Raw genomic sequence first — 23,809 nt, 5'->3', positions numbered from 1 at the left:
AGAGTTTGCCTCAACATTAAGCAGATACATTCATCTAGATGACATGAGTAATCTACACACTTCTGATATGAATTGTTTATACATCTATCATCAAAGCATTAAGTCATTGATCTGCTATGCACGCGTTAAGAAGTTGGCACTTGGTTACTGGTGTTATCCGAGATACAATAATAAAAGGGAGTAAATTCTACCCACATAACACCTCTTGCATATTTTAATTTCATATCTTTGTCTATTCCCTACATGTTTGTACATACATACATGCATATACCTGTAAAGGTTCAAATCACTTTTAAAATCTATATCAAATTTCTTTACGTAAGAAAACAACTAAAAGATACATAAAAAAATGATCATTTCTTTTCTGAAAAGGTCTATTGATCCAAAACTTATAAACATCAAGATCTCAGCAATTTTCCCATATGTGTAAACATAACACCAAACCAAGTTGTACCAGTGTCCTTAACATGTTTTCATTTTCTGCCCTTATCTCCCACAAAATGGCATCAATTTCTCTCTTAGTTCTCACTTACTCGAGCCTTATTGTTCATTTTACGTTTTATCAGGTCTCAGCTTGGGGACACTTTAATCCCACACAAGGGTTTGTCTCCCTTCCATTAAATAGTTCAAATTTAATTATACAGAAGCCCTATAATGTGCCAGTAGATCAACGATCCAGCTTCAAAAATGGCTACTACAAGCTGTGGGTGTTCTCCACAGACAAGCCGCACTCTCTCACCAGCAAAACTAATCCACGAACTGAGATCGGAATACGTGTAAGCAAGAAAAAAATATTATCCTTCATAGTTAATAAGGATTCAATATTTAACTCAAATAATCTTCATATATATTTTATATAAAGTTTACAATTAGTTTGTGTACTTATGTTTTATTGATTTTTCTTTGTTTTTTTATTTATATAAATTAAAATAGGTTATACCAGTACAATCTACACTAGAATATTGAAATACAATTTTGGATATCAAAGTTTGTCTTTCAGTATTTCATGATAATAATATCCAATAATTATTGCCAAAAAATCCGGTTTGCATGCAGAAGCCACAAATTGAACATGAATATACAATTCAGAAGAGGGTTTCTGTTAATTTTCAGGGATACAATTATTCTTCTGGTGTATGGCAATTCGAAGCATATGGCTATGTCCCAAATGGAACATCAGGCGTTTGTATTATGCAAATATTTGGAGCTACCCCACACGCCACAACCCTAATGCTTAGGGTTTACAATGGCTCGCTCTCATATTACAGAGAAGCAGTCATAGTCTCGAACATCTGCAACAGGTGGTTCAAGCTAAATGTAATTCATGACGTGGATAAATCCAAGGTCAAGGTTTTCATTAATGGAATTCTCAAGTATGTGGCTCCTGGTCGTGGAGGTACCTCTCACTCCAAATTTGGAGTTTATGCTCAAGATGATGCTTCTTACTATATGGAATCCCGTTGGAAGAACATCAAGATTCTAAAAAAATGTTATCGATTTGGCACTTTGTATTTGGCTTATTAATATATATATTACGATTGGATTGTGAGAATAAATTGAAGTAAATATTTATCCAACCAATGCTGTAATATGACCTCTGTCTGTCTTTCCCTTAAGCTTTCATATATATATATATATATAGACCTCATTAGATAACTTGAAAATTCTTGATGATTTGGCTATTGATCGGTCTCTCTATTATTTTAGTATATTTAGAGCTATAATTTGCTTAATATTCTAACTCTTTGAAAGTCAGATTGATTATATCTCCTTGAGTTTTTTTTTTTTTTTTGCCTATCTATATACTCCATAATTTTCTCGTGTATTCCATTTAGACACGTCAATTGGACCGGGTTGAATGGAGGCACGGCACGAAGCACAAAAAAAAAAACATGGCACGAGAAAGCATAGTCCGGTACTGTAGCGTGTCGGGCTAGGCCCATGGGTCAGGTCTCAGGTTTTAATATTAAACTCGTGGGCTGGCCCGGCCCGATACTGTTTAGATTTTTTTTTTTTAATTTTAGCCGGCAGAATTTCTACCTTCTGCCTTTGCCTTGTGTTTCTGCCTTCTGTCGCAAGGCAGAAGCCAAACAAGGCTTCTGCCTTGTAGCAGAAGCCTTGGCCTTTATTTTTTTTTTTTAATTTTTTAATTAATTTATTTTTTTTATATAAACCTATTTAATTTTTCTTCATTTTCACTTTCATTTATAAATCTCTGATCTCAATTATTTTATTATATTTTCAATCTCATTTTCTCTCATTAATTATCTTTCAAAAGATATCTAAATTCATAAATAATAATTCTTTGTGTTTATAATTTTATTTTTATTTTAATTTTATCATTACAAAATATTACAAATAGATCAAGTATCAAATGAATTCAATCCATTTGAATATTATTATAATATATATTTATTTATGTTTTATAATTTGAAAAATAATTTGTTTAAAAATTTTAAATAATTTTTAAAAAAATATTCAAAGCCCGGCCCGGTCCGGCCCATTTATATATGGGCCGGGCCTTGGGCCTTCATATTTAAATACCACCTCTAATTCCATTACTAATATATACTTAATCTTATAGGCAATGTTATATACACTTATAGCCTAAAAATTTAAATACTAATTATTATGTGTCATTATATAATTATGTATTATTTAATTCTTAATTTATAATCATCTATTTATTGATGTCTAAATTGATATTTATTATAAGTGCATAAAGTTTTATTGTTATCTTTTTTTTTTTTTTTTTCCCTTGGATGATAAAACCATAAATTCTACAAGCACATACGTGACAAAAGATTTAAGAAGCCATTGCGAGAACATAGAAATATAAAATGGAGAAATGTATATATTGTGTAATAAGACCAAAATGAATGATGACAAAATAGCGTCCAGGACACTTATGAATTTTACAAGTTAATTTTCTTCTTTTTTTCATTTCTTAATATATATTGAAGGCCCCTCTCAATCATGTGATATATAAGTAGTTGGACTTTAATAATATTTTTGGTAAGTTATTCTTATTAATTCATAACAAAAGACAGAACCCCGTGACCAGAAAACTCCCTTTGGTATTATAGATTTTTTTTTTAAATCAATAAAAGAAAAGAAAGAACGTTAATGTATCCAAATGAATGGTACCAAAAAAGAGTTGCTATGAGTCAAACAATTAATTTATAACCTTAATTGAAAGTGATAAATTATAGCCAAACTTGTGAAATATTTGATTCAAGTCACTAGATTTTTGTTTCTCACGTCTCATTCAAATGATCCAATAACGTAAAGATATATTAATCATTAATCAATATATATATTTAATTTCTTTTGGCATTATTGGGACTTGATTTGGATCTTAGGTCTTGTTAACAAGCATCTAGAACAAATGGTTCAGACTAAATATGACTGATGATGTGGACAAATCTGTTAAGGTTTATATTGATGGAATTTTCAAGAACCAAAGTCCTAATCGTGGCTGGAATTAAATCTCATTACTTCAAATTTGGTGTGTAATTATGGTCAAGAGAGTGATTCTCACTATATGAAATCCCCGTTGAAGGACATCAAGGTTCTTAGAAAACACAATTGATCTTTGTTTCCTTTATATTACTATAAGAGAAAAAGTTAAATAAGATAGTCTCACTATCTCAATTGGTTGATTTGTAAGACTATTCAATAAAATAAAGAGTACTGCTAATTTAAAACCACTGACAACAAATTCAAGTAATTATTTATAAAAGCATGATGATGGGTTTGCAAAATATATGGTAACAAATCTCTTCATATCATTGGATAATCCCACCGTGTCAGCAAAATAAGGTGTTAAAATTGTCCCATACGAATATTTTTTTAGTGGTAAGTAAGTAGTATAGAACCAAACCAAGGGGCGAAAAACAACGTAAGATCCTCTCAACCTTCAATATTTCTCTAGCACATATTAATATTTTAGGTTTAAATTTATATATATATAAACAAATGGACAGAGAATATTATCCACTTGATAACATAAATATGAAATACCTGGTCATAAATCTTCCAGTGATTAAATTAAAATCTCCTTATTCACCTTTAAATTAGATCAGCCTTTTAAAGTAGGTCAACCAAAGAAATTTAAGTTTCTTTAGTTGGGTTTTCTTACTAAAGGTTACTTTAATACAAGACTTCGACTAAAGTAATTAGTAAAGGTGCCCTTCTTTGATTTTTCCTTTAATCATTCTATCACAAAGACTCTTTTGATTTTTCCTTTTGAACTGAAAAGAGAATAGAGTAACATTCAGGGAATGGAGCAATGAAAAATTTTGGTGGGGAAAATATAGTTGCGAAGGAAAAATATATTGATCAAAGATTCATGAGAAAAAGGCCTAGAGAGAATGAAAAGTGATTAAAGTGTTAGTTTTTAATGAAATGCAGTGTTTTGCTCTTTATAAGGAAATTAAACTAGGCCATTTTATCAACATTGTAGGATGGAAAGGGTGAGAGGTTGAGAACAACCTTGGATATTTCATTATCTCTTCTTCTCAACTTCTCCTGTGATTTCTCTCTTAAAAAAAAAAATGAAGTTTTGTTGTACCACTAATTGGAAGGCTCAAACTTGTTTGTATTGTATTTCTTTCGCCCTTGATGAACAATGTATATATTTCACATGGATTGTTGTACCAGACAATTTGATTTGTATAAATTGATGAGTTTTATTGTCTATATTCTTGTTGTCAATAATAAGAGGAAATTCGAGATAAGATTGAGTCTTCTTTTTTTTTTTTTGTTTTTTGGTCGTTTCTACTCATTTGTTTTGTAAGATATAAGAGCATCTAACAAACGTCGTGATGGAGAATCTTTCAACATCATTTGGTTTCTTGCATACATCAAATAAGAGTTTCAATTCTAGACCTTTAATGGTCCAAAATTCCTCGCAAATAAGGTTTTTCCTACAATGAAATCTCTACAAGTTTTTTATCCTTAACTGATAGAAGGAAATGATCACTATTAGAAAGCACAAGTGTCGTTCCTGATTAGGGCTTATGAACTAGAAGATCATTTAACAAGTTTGGTAACTTTTCCTTCACCATTTCTTTTCGTTAAAGATGAATTTGGACCGAATATTATAAAAAACCTAATCCGCATTATGTTGTTTGGAATAAGTATGTTATTAGTTATGGTGTTGGTTGAAGCTTTAGGGCTAGTGGTTTGCATGACAACTATAGAATTTTCTACTAGAAAATTCCTTTTTGACATCTTATAGAAAAAGGAAAATGTTATACATTTTTATGCTTATTATTCTTACCATAATGCAGTATATGGGTGCATTCCTTGTATTAGTAAAGCTTGGACCATGTCTTTTGAATGAGAGACTACCTTGGAGAGTTCATTGTTAAATTGCTCCATGTAAAATTTCAAGATCTTACTGTAACACCCCTCACAGGTAACTATAAGAATATTTATGTCTTTTTCTTCTTAATTGACTTGATTATGTATTGTTTGGGTGCATGAATGACCATACACTAATGGGGTGTACACTCACGTATGTGTTAAGGAGGGTAAAATCGTCATCTTAGGCAAGACATATGAAAAAGACTAGGGATGAATGATCATGCATGTGTTACTTTGTGCTCGTGTGCCCATTCGTTGAATTTGAAATTAAAGAAGGGTCAATTTCCAGTAATTTCGGAGCATGGCTTTCACCATGAAAACTGCAAGCATGCCCATGCATAAGAGCTACACAACAGTTCATGACCTGTTTTTGCTAAAAGTAAAAAAAAAAAAAACGTTGTGTTTGGCTCATTATTCATATTATGCAATTGTGGAGCAAACTGAGAGAGCAAAAAGGTATGCGGGTATCTAGAGATCACCAAAAAGTTGTTGAAGGTGCTAAGATCATTGGCTTGCCAAGTGAAGACTTTGATAAACTATGAAAGCTAAGTATGTTGGCTTAGATAGATTCTATTCTATTTGAGCATGTATTAATGGTTTTCATGAATTTATTTTGTGTTTTGGGAATTATATGTGATTATGAGGTTTTAATAGCAGTCATTTGGTTACCTACTGCTAGATCCAACTATCTCCTAATTTTTGTAATGAAATTGATTGATTAGTAACTACATGTTGATTATCAGTTGTCAAAGAAGATTGCACAAGGGGATGCATAATTTTATAACCAATAAAAATTATTTCTATTAGAGTAGCAGTTACATCAAGGTGGTTAACAATTGTGTTTCATTTGTTTTAGGTGGGTGGATTGATCCTAGATGCATTACTAGTGCTAACCATGAGAAAATTCTTAGGCCACATAAAGTTTGAAGAAAACTTTGTTGAAATGCTTAAAAAAACTTTTTGAGGGCTCTCATTTTAATGCTAAAAACTATTGATGCAGAAATATTCACCAATGTAAATACGTAATTATTTAGATATATTACATGAGAGATGTTTTTGGAGTGTCATGGAGGTTGTCCTTTTAATTAGGAAAAGAATAAAATAATAAAGGGAAAAGATATAAAGAGTGGTTTGGTTGACAGAGCAAAACTTAGGTCATTATATACTTTTTTTACAACATGTTCACAAAGAACAATTAGAAAAAAGGACTGAGAGTTCTTTTGAGAGAACTTCAAGAGTTGTGCTTTGTGTGAGCTTAAGGAAAGGCTAATGAGACAATAAAAAAACTCTAAGAAAAGCTTAATGATATTGAAAGATTAGTAATGCTCCCAAAGATTAATCCATCTTTCTGTTTTGTTATTTAGTTTAAATACTTGGAATGGATGTTATCGCCACTTAGAGGCTTATGGTGCCTGGAGATGTCATTAGACATGTATGTTTATTCAATTGAAATAGTACATATATTATTGGGATCATTACATGTAACAAGAGGTTAAACGTAGCACCTCTACTTTTCATTAAATACAAAACATGTTTTTTGGTTAGCTCATTCACTTTGCATTTAATGTACTATTGAAACAATACTTCTCTTTTTCATTATATATGACACAACTAGTTTAGCCAATAAGATGATATTTATACTCTATTTACCTACTCCCACAATTTGGATACTTTGCTTGTAAGTGGATGTCAGGTCATACTCGATTAGTTTAAGCATTTTCTTACTTATAAAGTTTGTCCTTGCATTAAGCAAATACATTTATTTAGATGATGTGAGTAATCTACAAGTTCCTAGTATGGATTATCTACACTAAGTATTAAGTCATTAATACATTCGTTAAGCAAAGCATTAAGTCATCCATGCGCTATGCACACATTAAGAAGTTGTCATTTAGTCACCAGTGTTATCAGAGATAGGCCTAAAGACTTATTCCCACCCAAGATATAATGAAATCCCAAACTCTTATTCTCTAATTTTGAAAAACCTAAACACTCACCTATAAGCTAAAATTTGTTAAAATTTTCAGTTAAGATTAAATGTAAAATCATCATTTAACAATAATATTTAAAAAAATAAAAGTTTATATAATTTTCCCTTCTTAATTTGAAAAACAAATAATTTCCCTCTAAAATTAAGTTTTGAAAAGTGATATTTTTCCCGTACCTAGGGTTTCAAATTTTTCTTGTGAATTCCAACGAACAATGATTGATGTCTCTCCCTTCTAGTGTCGTCTATCTCTCTGGCATTTTCCCTTCGATCAATGATGTTTGGATATAACAGAATCCTAATAAAATCCTGATGAAGAGTTAAAACTCTTCGTCTAGATCATCATCATCCAAACGAGGATGGCTCCTTGTCTGGACCACCATCGTTGTCTAGACAAAGCTGATTTGTTTGGACGACAAAGATCTAGATGAAGAGTTTTAGCTTTTCATCTAAATTTTGTTTGAATCCTATTGAATCTAGACATCGTTGGTCAGAGGGAAAGCACTGGAGGGAGACACGATATCGAGAGGGAGAGAAATTGACCATCATTATTTGAAAATTCGCCGATGAAATCTGAAACCATAGTTAAGAAGAAAATGTCAATTTTCAAAACTTAATTTTCAGAAAAAAATTGTTAGTTTTTCAAATCAAGGGGGTAAAATGATATAAACTTTTATTTTTTTAAATATTATTGTTAAATGATGATTTTACCCTTTAACTAAAAATTTTAATAAATTTTAGTTTATAGATAGATGTTTGGGTTTTTGAAAATTGGAGGGTAGGAGCTTGGATTTTCACTATATCTTGGGTGGGAATAAGTGTTTTGGCCTTGGAGATACAATAATCAAAGGGAGTAAATTCTATCCACATAGCACCTCTCATATATTCTAATTTCATATCTTTTGTCCATTCCCTACATGTTTGTACATACATACTTACTTAAACCTATAAACGTTCAAATGATTTTTAAAATCTAGATCAAATTTCTTATTGTCAGAAAACAACTAAAAGATATAAAAAAAAATTATCATTTCTTTTTTGAAAAGGTCTATTGATCAAAAAATTATAAACATCAAGATCTCAGCAACTTTCCCATATATGTAAACACAGCATCATACCAAAGTGTAAAGTTGTTTCATTACCAGTGTCCTTATAACATGTTCTCTTTTTCTGCCCTTATCTCCCACAAAATGGCATCAATTTCTCTCTTAGCTTTCACTTACTCAAGCCTTATTATTCATTTCACGCCATATCAGGTCTCAGCTTGGGGACATTATGATCTGACACAAGGGTTTGTCTCCCTTCCATTAAATAGTTCAAATTTGGTTATACAGAAGCCCTATAATGTGCCAGTTGATCAACGATCCAGCTTCAAAAATGGCTACTACAAGCTGTGGGTGTTCTCCACAGACAAGCCGCTCTCTCTCACTAGCAGAACTAATCCACGAACTGAGATCCGAGTAACCGTGAGCAAGAAAAAATATTATCCTTCATAGCTAATCGGGATGCAATATTTAAATTAAATAATCTTCAAATATATTTTACCTGACGTTTACATTGTCCTTGAATTAGTTTTTGTACTCATTATTTATTTATTTTTTCGTTGGGTTTTTTTTTTTAATTTTTATAAATTAAAATAGGTTATATCAGTACTATCATCTGCACTAGAATTAATATTGGAATACAATTTTGAATGAAAAAGTTTGTCTTTTAGTATTTTATATTAATAATAAGTAATTTATTATTGTCAATAAATGAGGTTTGCATGCAGAAGCCACAAATTGATCATAAATATACATCTTAGAAGAGGGTTTCTATTAATTTTCAGGGGTACGATTATTCTTCTGGTGTATGGCAATTCGAAGCTTATGGCTACATCCCAAATGGAACATCAGGCGTTTGTATTATGCAAGTATTTGGAGCCAGCCAGCACGCCACTACCCTAATGCTTAGGGTTTATAATGGCTCGCTCTCATATTATAGAGGAGCAGTCATAGTCCGGAACATCTACAGCAGGTGGTTCAAGTTAAATGTAATTCATGATGTGGATAAATCCAAGGTCAAGGTTTTCATTAATGGAATTCTCACTAATGCTTAGGGTTTATAATGGCTCGCTCTCATATTATAGAGGAGCAGTCATAGTCCGGAACATCTACAGCAGGTGGTTCAAGTTAAATGTAATTCATGATGTGGATAAATCCAAGGTCAAGGTTTTCATTAATGGAATTCTCAAGTATGTGGCTCCTGGTCGTGGAGGAACCTCTCACTACTTCAAATGTGGAGTTTATGCTCAAGATGATGCTTCTTACCATATGGAATCCCGTTGGAAGAACATCAAGATTCTAAAAAAGTGTGATTGATTTGGCCTATTAATACATATTATGGTTGGTTTGTGAGAATAAACTGATGCAGTATATATTTATCTATCTAATGATATAATATGACCTGTGTCTTTCTTTCCCACAAGCTTTCATATATTTTTTAAAAAGTAAGTATCTTTAACATTGATAAATAATTTTATTGAGACCATCTAATTCAAAGAAATGAAAATTTTATAAAATTTTGTCCTTTAATTATTATAGACACCAACTAATGGGAATCCAAATTACAAAAACATGAGGCGGTCAGTACTTGAAAGTTCCCGATGATTTGGCTATTGATCGGTCTCCTTATTATTTTAGTGTATTTAGAGCTCTAATTTGCTCATATTCCAACTCTTTGAAATTCAGATTAATTATGTGTCGTTGACCTTTGTTTTTAAACTATTTATATACTCAATAAATTTCTCTAGTATATCATTGTCAATATATTTACTTAAAGAAAAGTCCAACTAAGTTGAAGGCTGAAGATTTTGGTTTCAAAAATAAAATTTTCACTGATTGAAAATCAATATTTATACAGATGATGGTTACAACAATATAACTAATCTTATCACTCACGTATTTGAATATACAACAAGATTTTGAATTAAAATAACAATCTTAATCTTTTTATTCTTATTACACACCCTCAAGTTAAGGGAATTTTGAAGAAATCCTCAACTTGTCCCGCAGCAAAACAAACCGTTGCTTTGGTAATGGCTTGGTGAGCACATTTGCAATTTGATCATTGGCTGATAAATGTGCAACATGAAGCTCTTTGTTAGCAACCTTATCCCAAACAAAATGAACATCCATCTCTAAATGTTTCATCCTAGTATGAAAAACTGATTTGCACTTAAGTATGTGGACCCCAAGTTATCACACCACAACAATGGACAGGAAATCGGATAGCCAATCTCAGTTAATAAATTTTGAACAGAACTTCAATTGTGGCAGCTGCCAAAGCCCGATATTTGGCCTCCATGGAAGACCGTGAAACTGCCCTTTGCTTGTTGCTTTTCCATGACACAAGATTATTACCGAGATAAAAAATATAGCCTGTAGTAGATTTCATGTCATCAAGACTCCCTGCCCAGTCTGAATCCAAATAAGTCGTGAGTTGCAAGGACATTGAATGGTAAACAACAAACCACGAGAAAGAGTGTCTTTAAGATAACATCAAATCGTTTTACTGCTACCCAATGAGTATTATGCTTTGCATGCATAAATTGACTAGCCTTATTCACTGTGAAGGAAATATCTGGTTGTGTAAGATACAAATATTGCAGCCCTCCAACAATACTACGATACAAAGTTGATTGTTCCACTGGTTTCCCACTTGAGAAAGATAACGAATCATTGGTAGTTGATGGTGTTGCAACGCTATTGGCTTCATGTAGTATTTACTTAAAAAGAAAAGTCCAAGTTTAAGGTGATTGTTAAATTAAGAACATGGATTGAATCAGTGACATGTAGAACCAAAATTTGCGAGTATCTGCTAATATTTTGCTTTAATAATAAGATCCCGATATTTTCACATTATTAGAATTTTCCCTTTTCACAATGAAACCTTCCCTTGTATGTAGTGATGGAACGTTTTTTTTTTAAAACAAAAAACCCTGACATGAGTTAGGTTATATTTTTAAGATTGAATTAATTATACTAAACAGCTAAAACTTTGAATCTAGTGATCAGACTCATAATAAGTCAAACTTAAACACTCATGTCAGGGTTGACACCAGATTGTTGGTGTATGGGTGTCAAACCTAAACACTTTTAACATTTGTCATTCAAACTATCTCATGAGGGTTGACACCAGAACGGGTTGTATATTCCAATGTCAACAGTGCATGGAGGGGTATCAAAGCTAATGACTATAAATTTTTTTGTAAGCATTACTTCTAAGCAGTTATTTATTTATTTCCGCAAGCTTTGAAGATACAAAGGAATCCATAGCCATAGCCGGAGAACAAGAATCCATAGCCATGACAGAGAACAAACACATACATGACAGAGAACAAGAATCCATAGCCAGAACACAGAAATATAAAATGGAGAAATGTATAGTGTGTTAATGAGACCAAAATCGATGATGACAAAATAACATCTAGGACATCTATGACTTTTACAAGTTAATTTTCTTCTTTCTTAATTTCTTAATATATCCTGAACGTCCCTCTCAATCATGATATATATCTTAGTACAGTCAAATGAATAATACAAAAAGAGTAGTTATGTATGAGTCTATTGCTTTTACAAGTTAATTTTCTTTTTTCAGCAAAATAAAACAAAGAACATTAATATAGCCAAATGAATCATACAAAAAGAGTAGTTATGTATGAGTCTAACAGTTAAGTTATAAACTTTTGAAAGCTATAATTTATCGCCGACCTTATAAAATATTTGTTTCAAGACTTTGGGTCCTTGTTTCTTATGTCATTCGAGTTTAATTAAACCGTATATATATATTTTCAAATAATCCTATAATGTATAATATTTTAATTTTAGTCATTTCTTTCGGCGTATTTTTTACCCATATATTTGAATCTTTTTACTCAAAATTCTTTGGATAAACAGGACAATATTACTATCGTTAAGAACCATTTTGTTGATGAATAGGCATATGAAGATGAAGGGATAGATGAAGAGTTTAACTAGCGTAAACAAAGAGTTGTGGAGTATTAGATACAATCCTCTACAACTTCAACACACAACCCTATTGGTACGATAAATGATAGGGCTTTTCATTTGGGGAAGAAAAACGTAATTGGGGTTGGGTGGCTCGTTGTTTTGATTGAAAATAAGACAACATTGTCTTAAAACTTTAATAAGGGTAAAATAATTACATTGAATGTAGGATTGCTCTTTATTTTAATTGAAAAAATAACATTTCTTCCTAAAAAAACGATAAGTGTAAAATAGCCACAATATTAAAATTAACTTGATAATCTTTTATACTTAATAATAAAATATCATTTAGATTATTTCTTATATTACTTATCAAATTACTTTTAAGAAAACGAAATTTAACATTCATATGTTTACACATGACACTAAGAAAGGAATATAACAAAAGTTTATATCATTTTGGCCAATGTTAATCCTCCATACAAAATTATAAATTTATTAATAAAATAAATAAGTAGCATATATCCATATGCATCTTTTCGCATATGCCACTGTTTCCATAATTAACCTCCCATCAGCAAAGAAATTAGAAGAGAGAACCCTTATGGGTGCGTTCGATCACATTGTTCTTGCAAACTTGGTTTTTCTTCTGATACAATGGGTGAGAGGTTGGGTAGTGGATCCAATAACTGGTCCTTTTCAACTTCCTCTAAATACCTCCAACTTTCACATCCAGAATCCTTATGACTTGCCCGTTTGGGAACGGTACAACTTTGTTGATGGAATTCACAAGCTATGGGTTTACTCCACAGACAATTTCTTGTCCAAAAATAGCCCCACCAAACCTCGTACTGAGGTTATGATAAAAGTAAATAATCTTCACATCTCAATTCTCCACCATTAATTTACTTTCTTGGAATACTTTCTTCATCGGTTGTTTTCCATGTTATATATTTATATATTTGCACAAAATCCTCTAGCCAGTATCATGTAAAATATTAGGATGTTTTGATTAGAGAATGACTCTTTATTTACATTACTATTTTGGTACTCTATCTGAAATTTTCTTCTCAGGGATACAATTATTCATCAAATGTGTGGCAATTTGAGGGATATGGGTATGTGCCTAGTGGAACATCTGGTGTGAGCATAATGCAAGTGTTTGGAGCAAGCCCTCCTCATGCCAGCACTCTGCAGCTTAGAATTTACAGTGGCTCACTCATCTGCTATACAAGTGCAGTTCTGGTTCCGAATATATATAACAAACGGTTCAGGGTAAATGTGATTCATGATGTTGAATTATCAAGAATCAAGATTTAAATCGATGGAAAGTTCAGGTACGAAGCACCTGGCCGTGGGGGAACCTTTCACTACTTCAAATTTGGGGTTTATGCCCAGACGAATGACTCATACTATATGGAATCTCGCTGGAAAGGCATCAAAGTTTTTAAAAAATGTAACTGATTTTATCCTATAGTTTCCGAAATTATGGTTTGTCAAATGAAAAGAATGAGTACTAATTTGTATATTAATAATGAATGTTATTATGTAATTAGCAATCAGCAAAAATTAAGACTTTGAAAGTAGTTATGACATGGAGTACACTGATTTGCAATTTGTGTTAAAATAAATTCTCGTTAGGATACATATATAAAATTAATAGGAAGAATGACTACAAACCAATCATAAAATTTCGAAAAAGAGAATAAGATTATAACCGTGAATCATCAATTCTTTACATTAGGAGGTGGTAAGTCATGCTCAAAAAAGGCTTAGCTTCTTCGTATGATGATTGTCTGGCAAATTTGGCTGGACCAGAAAAACTACCACCTGGTCCTTTGCACTTGTACTCCCCCTAAGACACAGCTTTACAAGATTTTAAATTAGCAAATCATTATGTAAATGTTAATAACTAGAATCACTGTCAATTTACTGTACATGGGAAAAGATTATTGCGTTTCATGTATACTTGTTTTCTTTTTCGCCATGCATGCTATCTGTCCATCCTTTATCATTGATAAGAGTGCCCATGTATGTAACATCCCATTCCAAAACAACCCCTTAACGGTAATTAATTAAATATTTTTTTTTTTTAATAATGATAACCATCAAATATAATTTGATATTTATGAGCAATCATCATATAATACTTATTGGAATACAAAAAGAAATTATGTCAAAATGTTTCAAAATAGAATTCAGTAAATATAAATAAATTGATAGTTCCGGAATGCATAGATTTCATAAAGTAAATTATTGTGAAAATGATCGAAATAGAATTAAAATAACTATAGTCAAAGCGCAGTTCAACGTGCTGATCGACTCGCCTCCCCGCCTGCCCCATTGTTTTTTCTATCTGCAACACCCCAAAACAAATATATAAATTGTAAAACTCAATAGACCTTTTTAAGGAATTTATTATTTCTTATCGATATTCTCAACGGAGTCTCACCGTCACATGCATCTATAACGCACTCCACTGGACACCCATCCCAAGTGCCCTTTTTATGCCATTGTTTTATAGGGAAATCCATCTCAGATGTATTATATGTCTATTTTCATAAAATTTGAACACATATCTCAGGTGTCGCTCTCATTATCATTACATATCAAAGTAATTTCTATATTCAGAATCGAGATATCTCATCAATCGATTCGATTATATATAAACCAGGATATCACATCAACTGGCTCACAATAAAAATGTATAACTATACAAGATTTTAATTCATTAAAGGAGACGTAATTAATAAATATATATATATATATATATATATATATATATATATAGCTGCCAAATTTGTTCATTAAAAAAAAAACGCCTTGCCTTTCTAGAATAAATATACCAGGATGCATGTGAGCTAATTAAATAATAAAAGAAATTAAATAGCCTGCAGCCTCACTTTTAAGAAACCAGTGCCTTGAATCCATCCATGTTAATCTGACAAATTACAGCCATAAACAGTAACTATGCCTAGCATTCTTTTAATAATATATATATATATATATATATATATATATATATATATATATATATATATTTTCTGTAATATAAACTTGGAAGGAAAACTGGAATTTAGGCTTTCAGAGAGGAGAAAGAAAGCGAAATATTGACGCATGGGTTTGAATTTGGAGGAAGCCGTGTGCGTTATACGGCTGGAAGTGCAGTGCAACATGGCAGACCTAACACCACTACCGACGGTAACCAAGTCAAGGCACTGCCAAGCTTATCCCGACTCTCAGATAACAAGCGACACAAATCATTTCCAACACAACATGTATCACCATCATTTATATTGATCACCCAGTGTAGAGAAAATATATAAACACAGCAGGTGAAAGATTTTAATTAAAAATCTAAGAGCAGAAAATGGCAGAAGGTGACCAACATTTTCGTCTTTCTGGAAACCCCTCATATTCTCTTTCGTTGCATGTTTAAGCACTGTTCCCACATCCTCACCACTTAACCAACTCCAACTTACATTTGTAATCATGTTTCTAATCTTATATATATCTGTATATACACATACACGCACCTCACGCATATACAATTACTGTAACTGAACCCCTGAAAATATTCATAAACATATGCAGCAAACACAAACCAGATTTACAGATACTGATGCAAAAGAAAGAAATAATGGAATCTAAAGCCTACCTCTCCTCCGGCGTTCACGTCCGTCTTTACGTGGCAACAGCCTACTCGGTGATTTCCTTCCCCAACCGGCGAACAGAAGATTCTTCTTTCTCTTTTACTGCGCAAGAATAGATGTTGGCAATATGACAAATTCTGTGGTGGAGAAAAAAATTTTTTTTTTTCTTATTGTGTAGAGAAAACCCACGAAAAAAAAAAGTCCAGTCCTCAGGCTTCAGAAACTGCTTCCTTTCTTTATGCCATTTCCCCTCCAAACGCCTTCCAGAAGAATCATGTTCAGCAAGCGTTACTCATCCAAACATAAATTGAATTGAATAAGGATGTTTTACACCACGCTTGGAGGAAACGCTTGCACAATTAGTGTAAACAGAATCTACGTTTCCCATATAAAATCACTTTACTTAAACAAAAAACATATAAATATATATATATTTATTCAAATAATTAATGAAATGACCGAACTGCCCTTTTATTACTTTAAGGATATTACAATGTAAGTGGAAGCAAAAATCACTATAGGACTCTCCTTCCATGCACGTCCATGGTAAATGTCACCAGTGCCAACTGTGGTACAATGAACAAATGTGAATCCACTTTACTCAGTCGCTTTTGCCCTACCATTTGCTGTGATCACTTGTAAGTCCTTAGCAACTAATTTTGTAATGGTATTCTACATCAATATTACACTAGTTAAGAAGCTTTACGTAACATTGTAGTTCTTGATAAATTAAGAAGCAATTAAATAATAATCAAGAAAGTGTTCGAAAGTACCAAGTAAAGGGATTGACCATTTCCAAATATGAAGTCAACTGTGCCTTGTATATAACAATCTCTGAAGAAATGTCTTCTTTTATCATCACACAATGTGCCTTGAAAACCCACAAACTTGCAATTATGAAGCGAATGGAGCAAAAACCAAAAACTGAAACGGGAGAAAAGACTGTAACAGATGGAGAGAACAGAAGGTGAAACATCAAAGAAATATTTAGAAAAATCATTCAAGGAGGCCATTGGCCTAGAGGAGGATTGGCTCCTTCTTATTCTCTTTTTCTATTCCTTCTACAATAAATCAAAACGTTGGTGTATTGAGTGATTCAAATATAAATAAAGCAGTTTGTTTCATGTTTAATTTCTAAATTGCATGAAATTGAGGCTTGGAAACATGATAATATGATTGGTTGATGTCTTTTACATGTCTCCAATTGAAAACTGCATCAAAAGTAGCCCAAAATCGACGTAAACCAAGCCAAAAACTAAGACCCAAGCCATGTTCTTCTTGTCACCATATCACCGGATTCTGACAATATTGGCGGCTATCGTTGGTTCTAGTAAAACGGTTGGCATGAGAGCTGCAAAAGCCCTAAGGTTTCATCGTTGGAATATGATCAATTGAACCGATCGAAAATTAGGGTTCTTTGTGCGAATTTGGGCTACATTTTGGTTAGGAAAACCTGATTGCCCCACTCGTTTGGTCAATGGGTTATCCAAACTCACTGGTCAACGGGTCAACTTGTGGTTAACCTAGTCAAACTTGACTCGGTTAACACCAACCTAGGTCAATTGACTGATCAACTATCAAAGTTTGACTGGTTATTAGTTGATTGATCGTTGACGATCGATCAACATAGGTTAACGTCAACAGTAGGTCTACTAACATGTGGAGGCACGTGAGAGACCTCTCTCGGCATGTGTGGCTCATCCCCGATGCATGAACACATGTGCATTTACTATTTCAGTTCATGGAGGCATGCGTGACATTGTCTTGGGGTGTGAAGGCACATAGGCCATGTTTTAGCATGTGATAGAATGTGAGCTACTATTTTTGGCACATTTGAGAGCGTGAAACCTATTTTCTAGCAAGTGGAAACTGTGTGATGCTCGGATCTACACGTAGAATATATTCTCTGGGTCTTATAATGCATAAAGGCACTTAATACCTCATTTCGACTCTTAAAAACACATATCGGTGTTCCAAAAAACATGTTTCTAATTCATGCAAGTTTGTTAACTAGGGACCATCACATTAAGTATAGGATGTGACCATATGATAATCTAATGGTGCATGTTGAGACTATATATATACAATAAAGATTTAGACTTAAAGATAAGTCGTACTCTTTTAATTGGAAAAAAGGTAATGTATAGTCTAATCATATTCATGTATGACCATTAATCCCGTAATAAATGATCTTGTTTGGGACAAGAATACAAAAAATTTTTAGATTTAGTGGATATATTATAACTTGCTAAAAAGCAACGCTTAGTAATGTACGTGAGAAAATACACCGATTTGATGTTATTCCCAAAATTAATGAAATGTGAGGTATTTGATCTACTGCAAATTTTCATAGAAACTTTATCATGGATAAAGTGACTCTAAGAATGATACGGATTGATAAAATGGTCATAGTCATTATAAGTGATAAATGATGTATTTGTTGTATCACATATTATATATGTTATATGTGAGAATTTTGATATTGGTAGAATTTAGTGAAATTCTAATCTAGAATTAATATTGCCGTAATTGGATTATCATAAGAGTCACTGAGGCAGTTAGACTAGGTATTCATACATACATTGCAGAGTCGAGTTCCATTAGGATTTCATTAAATCTCTTGAGGCAGTTAGACCAGGTTGGTTGAGGTTTTTCTTTTTTTCTTGTCAGATTCATTTATTGGTTTGAATCCTCCTGACAGTGAATTTCATTGAATCCATCTAATATGTTGATTTCGAGAATAGGGAGAATTCCAAAACAAATTGATGAAAAACTTTGGTAGTTTGAAGACTGCTTGAGTAAAAATATCAGGGTAGTATGTGATGATGCCTGGAAATAATTTGATGTTTATGAATTGTGCCAAATCTTCATCCCTGTATGTTTGTTTTGCTTCTTTCTAGTAGGAGGAATTTGAAACAAAATTTTAGACCTTATTGCCACCATCATCTTTTAACTATCAGCCATTTTATTTTTAATTTGATCACGAATGACTTATTTCAGTGCTATCATAACTTCCATTGAGTCCACTTGAATAATATATGCCAGTCAATGCTATGAAATATTAATTTTGAGGATACTTACATGAACATATGGCGGTGAATTATTCGGTTTTATTAGAATAAAAAGGGAGTAGAAGCACTAGACAAAATTTGATGTGATCTATTAATCTAATACAAAATGACACGAAAAAAATAAAGTTAGAGTTATAATTTTCAATACAAAAAGTAGTTTAGGTTGGATTCAGGTTAACACAAAGCTAATTTGAATTGACTCAAATTAACTCAGAAATTTTAAACATAACCTTGCAGAACATCATTATAGTAAAAACTCTTCAATATCTTTTATTTTCTTCATTTGACATAAATAGTTTAAATCCACAAAATCTCTATTTCCTAATTCAAATTAACAAATAAATCAACATTGCATCACTAAACATCAAATCTATATCATCCAAAGACATTCATTTTAATTTAATAACTCTTCTTGACATACTTGTACAAAATTATTTGTATTTTATTTTTTTTATGTGTGTTATAAGTACTACTATTTTGAATTTGTTATGTTTGGTGTGTTATATTCATATACTTATAATGATTTTAATATTTATGATAGTCATATTCATAATATGGATTAAAAATTGAATTTCTTAAATATTTGACAAGTAATTGTTAATTTCGTCGTTATCAATTATATTATTTTAAAGATGAAGTTGCAAAGTTATTTGAGTTTTTATTATGATATTCTATTTTTTATCCTTACAATTGATCATATAAAGAGATAATAAATTAACTATTAATATTAATTTGAAATAAAATAATTTTGTTTTAATAAAATGTTGTTCGTGTCAAAATATTTTTTTTATTATTTTATAACAAATCTTGTTATGCCTCAATATTTGGCAAAGTGTGTTGCTTCGTAATAAATCATATCGTTAGATGTTATATTTTAAGATGGCATTACCTATTACATAGTTTGGGCTAATTTAGATTGAGTTAGGTCAACCCAAAAATATTTTGGTTTTATTTAGAGTAAAAAAATTTTGACATAATTTTATTTCAAATTGGATTAGCATTTTTGATATGAAACTCAAATTGACACAATATGAAAACAATTTGTTGACACGAACTGCTGAGTCTAAGAAGCACCAACTATGAGTACTAGGTGGACATGGATTGCACTAGATTTTCAGTGCCAATGTCTATAACAATTAAACCAAAAGCATGATGTTTCCTGTGTGAATTTTAATGGAAACAGAACGGTAAAAAAGTGATTTTGGCTTTTTAAGAAGAGCACTATATGCATCGTGCGAAAACTAATTTTACTACTTCGGCCAAAGCATGAAATCAACGAGAGCACAGTGACCGAATATGGTTTCCACCAGTTGCTTTCATAGCGAAAAAGAATTTCCAGTCCCATCCAAGTCCACTTTCTCAACACACGCACAAATTATAGCAGTCCAACAAATATGGGTTAATTCCATGCATACCATAAGGAAAAAGAAAAAAATCTAGCGGAACTTAAATTCATCAACCATCATCCATTTATACAATCGATATTGTAGAATCAGTGGTCTCAGCAGCTGCAAGCATATATAGAACCTGGAATACTCCCAATATTGGTAGCTGCAATTATATATAGTTCAGATAGTTGTAGCATGCATCTCCATCGAACGGAATAAAGTTAAAAAGCAAATATTAAACAAATACTAATAAATTGTTGTTTCATCTTGAAATCAACACAAGAATTCTAACCATTCTCCTTCAGCAAAAACAGGTTTATCTTCTGATATTTCCTTAGCTATTGTTCTCTCAAAAATGTTTTGTTTTTTATCTTTCTATTCTCACATTATTTTTCATCACTTGCCATCTCTTCCAAATTCATCCATTTTAGTCTCTCAGGCTTCACCTTCTCAAGTCTGGATTGTTTGGTTCCTTTATGTTGAAACATAATTGATTTGTACTTGAGTTTTTTAGCCCCATTGTACTGTCCTATCTTCTTAAACATCTCAGTTTCAATTGACACAACACCACCAATTGGATCACAAGCCTTTACTCGCTCTTTAGTTTCTCCATCAACTTCACCAACAACTTTCTGTAACACCTCAAGAAAAATTTCACGAACCTTGTCATGTGAAGCGTCATTGCCCTTGAACAATGCCTTCTGATCTTCCAATTTACAAGATTCCCTGGATGGTTTGATCTTGATCTTCAAGATGAATTTCAGAGGATTTTTCCTCCCCTCTTCAAGTTTTCTTGAACCATTCTCACTCTCACAAGCACTTTTCTTAGCGTCTTCAAGTTTTGTAGAATCAATCGCAAACATTAAATCTATGACATTATTTCTTGAAGAGTATTGATGGGGAATGGTTGATTTAATTGATTCAACTGATGACTTTGTTTTCTTGGAAGATTTAATGTATAAAAATTTACCTTTGGTTCTTGAAGAATATTCCTTGATCCTGTTGCTCCATATCTCCAAAAACCACTAAGCCATTGAACAAATCTTTTCTCTTTTATGTTGTCTGAGATGTTGGAGATGCTAATCAATTGCTGTTGACACAAGAAGTTGCCAGTAACAGGAAAATCCTTGAGGCGCTTCAAAGAATCAACACAACGGGAAACCTCTGGTCCATTTTAATGTAGAGTATAACTGTATTCTTACGGTATTTTAGTTTTTTTTTTTTTAATTTCTAGCAAAAATTCATTTTTTAAATATAGAGTGTCTGTGCATTATTTATGTGGACAACAGTCAGTTACATCAGGACATTTATAGACACTCTAGCTTCTTCTGTGCATTACACATTTCCTCTCTCTACGATCATCAAGAACTACAGACGGTGAAGAGAAAAGATGGCGAAATCTCCTGGAAGAAAAGCACCCACAAAAGGCCCTGGAGTCCTCTCTACTTCCCATTTCTCCATAAGGTACTTCTTTTCTTTTTTCTTCTATTAATTATTTTTGGTTCATATTTTTGTTTCCTTTTGGCAGGCGTTTGTGTATTTGTTGTGCATTTGAGATGCGTTAGTATGCATATGCTCTTTAGTTCTTCAATAATTGGAAAGATCAATTTTTTAATGTTTAAAGGTTTCTGCTTTATGAGCTTATAATATTGTTTGGATAAATAAATATCATTTCCCTACCGAACTGCATCTTCAATAACTGAGGCTTCTGCTCTGTGGAGGTGACCACCTTTTGCTAACTGTATATTTTTTGCAGGTTATTTTCGAATCTTTGGTTGTTTCCTGGTGGATTTCTGGTGCGGGTTGCTTGGTCTATCTTATTTTATTCTGCTCCCTCTTTCTAGTGTTTTCTCCCTCTCTGTGATGGCTCCTCTACCGCTACCATGCTTCTTCCCTGGTTTTCTAGGCTCCTGTGGCATCATTCTTCTGCTTCTAGTTTGCTTTGATGGTGGCTGGCTCTCCCTGGCGCTTCTGCTTTCTTCTGCCGCCTTCCTCTCTGGGTTCCTCCATGTAGTGTTTGCTGCATTGGCTGTTCTTGTGGTCTTGCTCCTGTTCTGGGTTGCAGCTCCTGTTTCCTTTCTGTCTCAGCTTTGTACCTCTAATGCGTCTGCTGTTTGTGCTGGATGAGTTTTTTCTTTTGTCTTCCTACTGGATAAGAGTTGTTTGCTTCTCATCTTTCCTGCCAGTGCCTATGCTTATGGTTCTGCTCTGCAATGCTTTCTTGTTGGTGGGCTTTGTTGTGGTCCAGCAAATCACGCTCCCTGAAATGGTTGCTTTCTCTCTCCTGTGTTCTGGTTGCTGTTTTTTTGTTGGGCCGTTGTTGCTTTTATTGTTTTTGCAGGGTGAGAATTTTCTTCACGGTGTAATTATTAATTTTGAGTTGCAAAGTGTGGGTTGATATGAAGTTACTGCACTTTTGATTAGAGAGCCTAATTGACCCTTTTACCCTTTTAGTAATAAAAGGGAACAAACGAGGTCTCCTCTCTATGAAATATATTAACGCATAATTTTAATTGGCACCTCTTCTCCAACGTGTTTTGCAAAGCCTGAGAAGGAAGATTTTACTCTGGGATTGACAATCAATCCTTTCTGCATCAAATCTCTACAACAAAATGGCGTATATTGGTTTGTTTTTGTCCCTAGTCTTCCAATTGCAGTGTTTTATAGCCCAATGTGTTTAAATTTCGTAAATTGGGCAGAAGTTCAGTGTCCTATGATTTTAGTATTGAGTGTTAAATTTTGTTTTTCTGCCTATAAGTGAGTGAATATTTTTTGCGTGAGTGTGGAGAAGTATTTTAGGTGTGGTTTTGTAATTCTTGAACATTAATAAAACTATTATTTTTTAATTACCATTTTTTCTTAACAATAAGCACCAAACTAATTCATAACTTTTCATACCCCAAAATCTTAGGTTAAAATATATTTTATAACTCATATCACATAATGTTATTTGTACTCTTGATACTCCTTGTAACTTGGCTAAATTTTATAATTATATGTTACTTATACTCTTGATAACCCAATTAGAATTCAAAAGTTTGCACAACCAATAAATAATCCAGTTGGACTAAATTTGGTTTTCTAACTAATTTTAGGATTACAAGATAGAAATAAATTAATATAAAGAATAGAAAATTCAGCTAAAAAATTTCTGTACTTTATCTTACGTCCATCTTTACAAAAATTAAGAAGGCAATCTCCATAATCTTGGTCCAGTTAGCTCTTGGAACCTTTTTAGCATCAGCCACGATTACCTCATTGTCTACCATAATGAAATTAATTACAATAAAATAGAAATGAATTCATAGCAATAACCTTTTAAATGAATATATGTAAAAGATTTATTTATAAA

The 23,809-nt window shown here is 32.4% G+C and overlaps 3 protein-coding genes, 1 long non-coding RNA gene and 1 pseudogene across 4 annotated transcripts; 4 read left to right on the top strand and 1 right to left on the bottom strand.

Moving 5' to 3' along the window:
* Positions 1-449: 449 nt before the first annotated feature.
* On the top strand, positions 450-1,524 carry LOC123198927 (citrate-binding protein-like). The gene is made up of 2 exons (XM_044613733.1): positions 450-776; positions 1,114-1,524. The coding sequence occupies exons 1-2, from the start codon at positions 468-470 to the stop codon at positions 1,522-1,524; spliced, it is 720 nt and encodes a 239-aa protein (XP_044469668.1). The 5' UTR covers positions 450-467.
* Positions 1,525-8,547: 7,023 nt separating this feature from the next.
* LOC123198926 (citrate-binding protein-like) lies at positions 8,548-9,717 on the top strand. The gene is made up of 3 exons (XM_044613731.1): positions 8,548-8,823; positions 9,186-9,373; positions 9,519-9,717. Exons 1-3 carry the CDS (start codon positions 8,548-8,550, stop codon positions 9,715-9,717), a joined length of 663 nt encoding a protein of 220 aa, XP_044469666.1.
* Positions 9,718-12,949: 3,232 nt separating this feature from the next.
* On the top strand, positions 12,950-13,809 carry LOC123198925 (annotated as a pseudogene).
* A 7,034-nt stretch (positions 13,810-20,843) lies between these two features.
* On the bottom strand, positions 20,844-21,320 carry LOC123198924 (transcription elongation factor TFIIS-like). The gene has a single exon (XM_044613730.1). The coding sequence runs from the start codon at positions 21,318-21,320 to the stop codon at positions 20,844-20,846; it is 477 nt and encodes a 158-aa protein (XP_044469665.1).
* A 436-nt stretch (positions 21,321-21,756) lies between these two features.
* Positions 21,757-22,976, top strand: LOC123198478. The gene is made up of 2 exons (XR_006498037.1): positions 21,757-21,921; positions 22,214-22,976. It is a non-coding gene; the product is annotated as an uncharacterized LOC123198478 (long non-coding RNA).
* Positions 22,977-23,809: the final 833 nt, after the last annotated feature.

Source organism: Mangifera indica, chromosome 16 (assembly GCF_011075055.1).
Source record: "Mangifera indica cultivar Alphonso chromosome 16, CATAS_Mindica_2.1, whole genome shotgun sequence".
NCBI lineage: Eukaryota > Viridiplantae > Streptophyta > Magnoliopsida > Sapindales > Anacardiaceae > Mangifera > Mangifera indica.
Note: the sequence above shows the minus strand (reverse complement) of the source record. Positions and strands in the feature narration are given on the sequence as shown.